The sequence below is a fragment of the Neovison vison genome, chromosome 2 (genome assembly GCF_020171115.1).
Source record: "Neovison vison isolate M4711 chromosome 2, ASM_NN_V1, whole genome shotgun sequence".
In the NCBI taxonomy this organism is placed as follows: Eukaryota; Metazoa; Chordata; class Mammalia; order Carnivora; family Mustelidae; genus Neogale; species Neogale vison.
In genome coordinates this window covers 231,245,886-231,252,723 of record NC_058092.1, presented here as the reverse complement: position 1 = coordinate 231,252,723, position 6,838 = coordinate 231,245,886, and the positions used below count along the sequence as shown (strand labels likewise).

Here is a 6,838-nt window from a genome sequence, read left to right as displayed (position 1 = left end):
GTGGCCTCAGAGAGTCCCCTAGTCCCTTTTACCCTCCAAGGACCTAGCAAGAAAATGGCTGTTTCTGAACTAGGAAGCCAGTCCCCTCCAGAACCTACCCTGAATATGCCAGCATCTTGATCTTGGACACCCAGCCTCTAGAACTGTGAGTGATAAACGTCTGTTGTTATAAGTTCCCCCACCTGTGGTACTCTGTGACAGTAGCCCGACTGAGACAGTGGGCAAAAGTTCTACTAAGACCATGGCCAGGGGCCCTGGGTGGCTCGGTGGGTTAAAGCCTCTGCCTTCGGCTCAGGTCATGATCCCAGGGTCCTGGGATCGAGCCCCGCGTTGGACTCTCCGCTCGGCGGAGAGCCTGCTTCCTCCTCTCTCTCTCTCTGCCTGCCTCTCTGCCTACTTGTGATCTCTGTCTGTCAAATAAATAAAATAAAATCTTTAAAAAAAAAAAAAAAAGACCATGGCCAGCTAGGAAAGTCAGCTGAAGGCTTGAGTGGTCCCTTCAATGTCATTTTATTTTCTTTTATGCAGACTGGTGGAAGAAGGAAAAATCCCACAGATCTTTCTGGAAATTGTCAAGAAGTTGGGAAGATGAATGAAAAACTTGCATAGATTGGGATGCCCACAGTTTGGACTTTCAGGGCCTAAAAGATAAAACAAAACAAAGCAAATAGGCCTTTTAGGATAAACACAATTGCCCTCTTGAGGAGGGACGAGGGAGAGAGAGGACTTCACAGTTGTGTATGGCAGTCATTCCCAACTTTGGCTGCACATGAGAACCACCTAGGGAAAGTCTTTAAAACAAACTTTAAAAAATTTAAGTATAACATAAATATAATAGAGTACACACTTATTAAGGGTCCGGCTTGGTGAATTTTCACGAGTGAGTCTTCCTGGGTGACCACAGTAAAGACCATTTCAGACACCTCAGAAATCCTCTTTATATTCTCTCTCAGACAATATCCTGGCCTCCCTGCTCCCACCTCCATAAGGGAAATTGTTATTTTGGCTCCTGACATCACAGAGAATAGCTTGGGAAGCTTTAAACAACACCAGTGCTTGGGCGGCACGGTGGCCTATCTGGTCTAAGGAGCTGGGTGGGGCTCAGAGCTGCAGACCATGCAAAGGGCCCAGTGTTCTGATGTGCAGTCAGGGCTGGGAACAATTCCCTGGCTTAAAGCCGAGTCCCATTCCCTACAGGACAGCAAGGGAGGCCCCCGGACATTCTGGGATTCCCAGGTTCCTTGTAGGACTATAGCCAGGCTCCCTGGCCATCTTTGGATTTCACCTGTCAGGACCTGGGCCAGGTAGGGAATCACCTGGATGCTGGCGTGGCCACTGAGGCAGGTAGGTCAGGCCACAGATCTTGGTGCACATCCCAGGCCATGTGTAGGTGACAGTGGAGGTGGAGGGGACAGATAACACTCCACCAGTCTCTGCTCCTCCAGCCAGTACCCTTGACATTTATAAAATGGATCTGGCATTATAGTGAGAGTTTTCAATGTCCCTCAGCTTTTCATTCAAGTTCTCTCTCTAGCATGATGTGGAGCTGTGATTATCTTTTAGAAAGTGAGCAAGCGTCCCCTGGAGATTTCTGGAGATGTAAAGCCAGGGATCCCCAACAAGGGGTGGAGGAGAGAAAGAGCACAAAGGATATTAAGGAGAAAAGTCACAGACAGACACTCACATGGCTTTTGCAGGATGGCTTGACGAACCCAAACTTCTGGGTGATCTGGTTGGTCCTGAACTCTTGCCACTTGCCGTCCACCAGGGTCTGGGCTCTGATCTCGTACTTCACCAAGCGCTCCGTTCTCAGGCTAACGGGGCCGTGCTCATAGAGCAAGGACGGGAACCCCAAGTCAGTGTGCTTTACTCTCTGCAAAGAGGGGGATCCATCTTAGGCGGAACTGAAAGTGGGGTGACCCAGAGTTAGCGACACCTGGTTCATTGGCTCTCCCGTATAATGTATGCCCAGAGCAAAGGGCTATTCCCCCGCAGGGCTCCATTTCCTGAGAGCTGCTGCTGCTGAGTCAGCTAGTAGCAGAGCCCTCACCCTGCAAAACCACTGACTCACAGACTGGGCTTTGGTGAACCCAGAAAAATGCCTTTAAGTCAAGCTGTACTGAATTGGAAGTTCTTCACGATTGCTTGGCCTGAATTTAAAAACCAACATAGTATTCACATGAGCATTTCAACGGGCATTGTTACAGAACTCATCTCTCCCATCCAGTAAAATCCATTATGTAGGGAAGTGCCTGAGTCACTGAAGACCAAGAACTGATGCAAGAAAGAGATGTGACTCACTCAAGGGTATGCGATGGGGGGTGGCAAAGCTGGGGCTAAAAACTCCCTTTTCTTCACTCATGCATCTGTCCATTTAGCCATTCATGATACAATATATCTCCCCTGCATTCCAGGTACTATGATTAGTAGTGATAAGAAGAAGATGAATGAGATATGGTTTCTCCAGGAGCTTGATGTCTTGGAGACTTATAAAGCAAATCCTAAGTGGAACACAGCAGTCCCTGGTCATAGTTGTCATGGTCAATGTCACCATCATTATCATAGAGTGCTTTATGGGTCAGGCCCTGTTACAATGGCCTTTGCACAAATTAACACAGTAATACTGCCCACAGCCAAGTGCGGTAGGTCCTCTTACCTTCTCCATCTTAAAGCTCAGGATACTGGACATAGGGAGGTTCATTGGCTTGCCAAGGTCACACAGCTCGCCATGCAGCTTGACTTTGACTCTCTGCTCTTCAACACAGTGCTCTTCCAGATGTCTAGCAGGAGCACCGAGGCGAAGTCATCTGCCTTCCTGACTTGACCAGTGTCCTGTCCACTGCCTGCTCTGACTCTCTCAGAGCGGGCACTATGTGTTACCTCCACCAAAGAGGGGCCATCAATAGAGAATCACCCACCATGTACGAACAAATGATGTGCTGAGCCCCGAAAGTGGGGTCAGAATCAAGAATTTAACCCCAGTTTGTCAATAGAGGCTGTTCGAATATGAAAACTTTCAGTTTGGAAATCTTCATCGATTAAACAGGCCAACGACAGCAAGCTCCCAAAGTTGTACAAATCAAATCATGTTATAGAAACATGATTAATATCAGGCTTACAACACATTCTATGGTCATTATTAACAAGTAATTAACCAATTATTATTGATTTAGTATGGATTGAATAATGATTTAATATGAATCTTAAAGACCATTTCAGAGACATACCTTTCCTGGGCTCTGTCCTTCTTACCTGCATGTAAAAACTATAAGAGGTAGTATCATGTTTGATTCCCTTTATCTCAAAGAAGAATCCATATACGGCAATCATTTCTGAATGAGTTGTATACTCCTAAGTTGGGAAGGATAAACAACAAGAGGAGCGGGGAAGAAATCTTCAGTGTTCAATGGCATGAGGACACAGTAAAAAAAAATTCTGGCTAAAACAAAAGTGACTAATTTGACTGTTGGTTTAAAACACAAGAGCAATTTTAGCTTAAGAAGGGCCAAATTGTAATGACTTCACAAATCCCTCAGGTTAGCACTCAGTGACATATTAATTGCTCTGTGCGTCCTCTAGTAGGGTGAAGAATGCATTAGGCATGTTCTTAGATGTTCAGGGGCTTGCAGACCTTTGGAATAAAGCATCTGCTCCAATTTAATGGGCCTAAAAGACACTCCATACTCGTGGTATCGTGAGGTATGCTGACCCCTGAGGTCGGCAGTCTGTCTACTTAGGCAGGTCTCTGCAAGAAAGGGGGGAGACCCAGCCCATCCAGTCCTGACCCAGAGGGGAGTTTCTGATGATAGATGCAGAGCCTCAAGTTCCCGGAACACAAAATCTTTTGAGATCACTACTGGGGAGGCTTTAGAAAGTCAGAGAGCAGCAATTTCTTGGAGAACCGTGCCTATCCCAGGTAGCCCAAGATAGAAGGCAGTCCCTGGCCTTGCACACTCCCTTAGGGACTGAGCGCCCAGATGCCTTGCAACCAAGCTCCCTAATCCCTGCTGCTTGGATGTGGGGGAGAGACCCATCAAAATATCCACCCAGAATAGGTTTTCCTTGCAACTGTAAACACAGGCTTGGAGTGGAATCTCTCATCGAGCCATTGGCAAGTCTTGATGTTTGTGGAGAAGAGAATGACCAATTCATCCCAGTTTGTCCAAGCCTTTCCTGGTTTTAGAACAGAAAGTTCTGCATCCCAGGGAAACTCCTCCATCCCTGGAAAACTAGGACAGTTGGTTTCCCCTCAAGGAGAAACTCTGGATGTGCACACCATGTCAATGAATGGCCTGTCCCAGGTCCCTGACTTGTGAATTTCATTTCCTAGGGTGTTGTGAACATGCAGGAGGAGACACGACAATTTCCTTTTCTGTCCTGGTCTTGCTAAGGGAGGGAAGAAGCGATTATACAGAAGTCCTTAACCAAGTGTGGAAGGGGACGGTCCTTCCCCTCACTTGGGCCCAGTGGTCTGTACCTGGTTAAAGAGCAGCCCGAATCTCATAGCCTGGGTGGCGAGATCTTTCACATGGACCATGTCACCTCCATTCTCCAGCTGAAAGAGAAGCCCACGAGCTACCTGGACACCAGCTCCTCTCACCATCTGCACATCGGTTCGCTGACCCCACAACCCCAACCATGCTTGAAAAAGAGTTCTGTCTCTGGATCCCACACTCGGCCACCCAGCCAGGCTGCAGGATTTGTTGAAGCCTACCATGCGCCAGGTCCTGCCTCAATGCTTTGAGAAGATGCCAAGATGAGAATGGGAAACATGCCTGAGCAGTCTCCCCGGGGAAATAAAATGTGTACGTAAACAGCCTGATCACTTGTAGAGGATGATGGTGGCCATAAAGTCACCCGCATGATCCCGCATGGTAGCATACGTGACACTGGCAGCAAGGGGCAAAAGGAAGGAGGTGGGCTGGGTCAGAAGAACAGAAAGGGTGGGGTGCAGGGGGGACTTCCTGAGGTGTCCAGCCCCAGGGACGGTCTCCTGCCTCAACTCTGCTGTTAGAGCCTAGATCTGAGTTACGTCCAGAGACGCTCGGTTCCATGGAGTCATTATCTGCTGTGCTGGGGCACTGGGCACTGTGGTTTGCACATGACAATAGGTGTTTGTTGGGCTGAATTGAGTTTTAACCAGTGACTCATAAATCCTCAGAACTCAAACACTGCCCTACTTCATCCCTAAAAATGCATGATTAGAAACACAAGAAGTACAACAGTTCGCATGGACAATTCACAAAGGGGGACATGCCACATGGAAAAAATATTCATATTTACTAGTAATAAAAGAAATGCATAGAGAAAAACGGGATATCATTGTTCACTTCTCAATTAACAAAAGTGATCCAAAACAAAAAAGCCCCACATTGCTGAACATGTACAAAGGGATGTAAGCTCATTCATTCCTGGAGAAAGAGTAATTTGGTCCTAAATTTTTAATATGTATCAAGAACAAAAATGAATGTTCCTTTTTGGGCCAGTATTTTCTATTCTTAAGATAGCCTGTATGAAAATACTTCTGGGATGCCTGGGTGGCTCGGGTCACGATCCCAGGGTCGTAGGATCAAGCCTGCATTGGGCTCCTTGCTCAAGCAGGAAACCTGCTTGAAACCTCCCTCTCCCACTCTGCCTGCTTGTATTCCCCTCTCTTGCTGTCACTCTCTCTAATAAATATAATCTTTTATAATAAGAATAAAAAAAGAAACAATTCTCAGTATGGTAAAATAAACTATCACATGCAAATATGTTTCTCATACAGTCATTTATAGTAGTTAACAATTAGGAACACCACAAATTTTCCACTCGAAAGGAAAGGCAAAGTAGCATTATTTAGAGCCAATGTTCTTGGTGGAAGAGTTTACAGCCAATAAACACAATGAGATCTTAGCAGGCGTTGTCTCTGGGCGATGGGTCTGAGGATATGTCTTTTCTTTCTTTCAATTTCTCTGCATTTAAAAAATTCCCAATAGCAAGCACATGTTACATGTGTGTCTCGGGAGTTTGGTCCAGAGGGCCGTAGAGCCAGTGCTCCCGGACCCCAGCTCATGCTCTGGGTCAATAGCGCGCATGCGCCGGGTGCCTGGGTTCCTAGCCTGGGGTCCCCGCCCCCTCTGGCCCTCCAGGCTTGGCTTTCCCCACTGCCCCAGAGGAGGAGCCAAAACCATCTCGACCTCAATAGCCCAGGGGTTTCAGATGCAAAACACATCTCCAGAAAAAGCCAAGTCAGAAAAGCAATAAATTTCAATAATTATTTCCTTGCTGAGCTGGAAACTCACTGCGTGGTAATGGTTGGCTGTAACTCGGATCAACCAGGACTCCGGGAAGAAATTAATGTGCCTTAACTCCTCCAGATTTTTGCCTTGGAAGAAACACAGAGAGAACATTTTTATAGTATATTCATCACAGACTGGCAGAAGTCTAGTTTATGGAGAGAGGAGGAAGTTGAGGATTGAAGACTGGAGGGTCTAACCAGGGTCCCGGAGATCATAAGGTGCGTGGAGCCCAAATGGGACAGCACTGAGCGTTTTCCCCCAAAGTGTTCACAGCCCCCTGGCCGAAATCCTGTCCTAGCAGGGCAGGTTGGGGTCTGATCGTTGGTGTCTTTGGGGTGTCTAGAAGCAACTTGAACAGAACTAGCTGGGGTCCATCAACTATCCCTGGGTTTTAGAGTTATCCATCATACCTGGATAATGTCCTTTCATTCGCAAAGTTTTCCCTGGGGGGCCACCTGGGCAGACCCAAACACATTCCCCACTAGCTTCTGCCTCTTTCCAAGTCAGAGAGGCCTCTGCCAGGCCCAGCACAAGAGGCTGAGAAAGCCAGGCATGGAGCA

At 47.2% G+C, this 6,838-nt stretch overlaps 1 protein-coding gene across 2 annotated transcripts in view; it reads right to left on the bottom strand.

The window, feature by feature from the left end:
- Positions 1–494: 494 nt before the first annotated feature.
- Positions 495–6,838, bottom strand: part of BTBD16 (BTB domain containing 16) — a 40,927-nt gene continuing 34,583 nt past the window's right edge. For both annotated transcript variants that reach the window (XM_044236695.1, XM_044236696.1), the window contains exons 11-15: positions 6,282–6,364; positions 4,478–4,555; positions 3,253–3,351; positions 1,685–1,873; positions 495–641 (exon numbers count right to left, since the gene is read on the bottom strand). In XM_044236695.1, the coding sequence (XP_044092630.1) occupies positions 573–641; positions 1,685–1,873; positions 3,253–3,351; positions 4,478–4,555; positions 6,282–6,364 (518 nt within the window). In that variant the 3' untranslated portion in view covers positions 495–572. The remainder of the gene's footprint in view (positions 642–1,684; positions 1,874–3,252; positions 3,352–4,477; positions 4,556–6,281; positions 6,365–6,838) is intronic.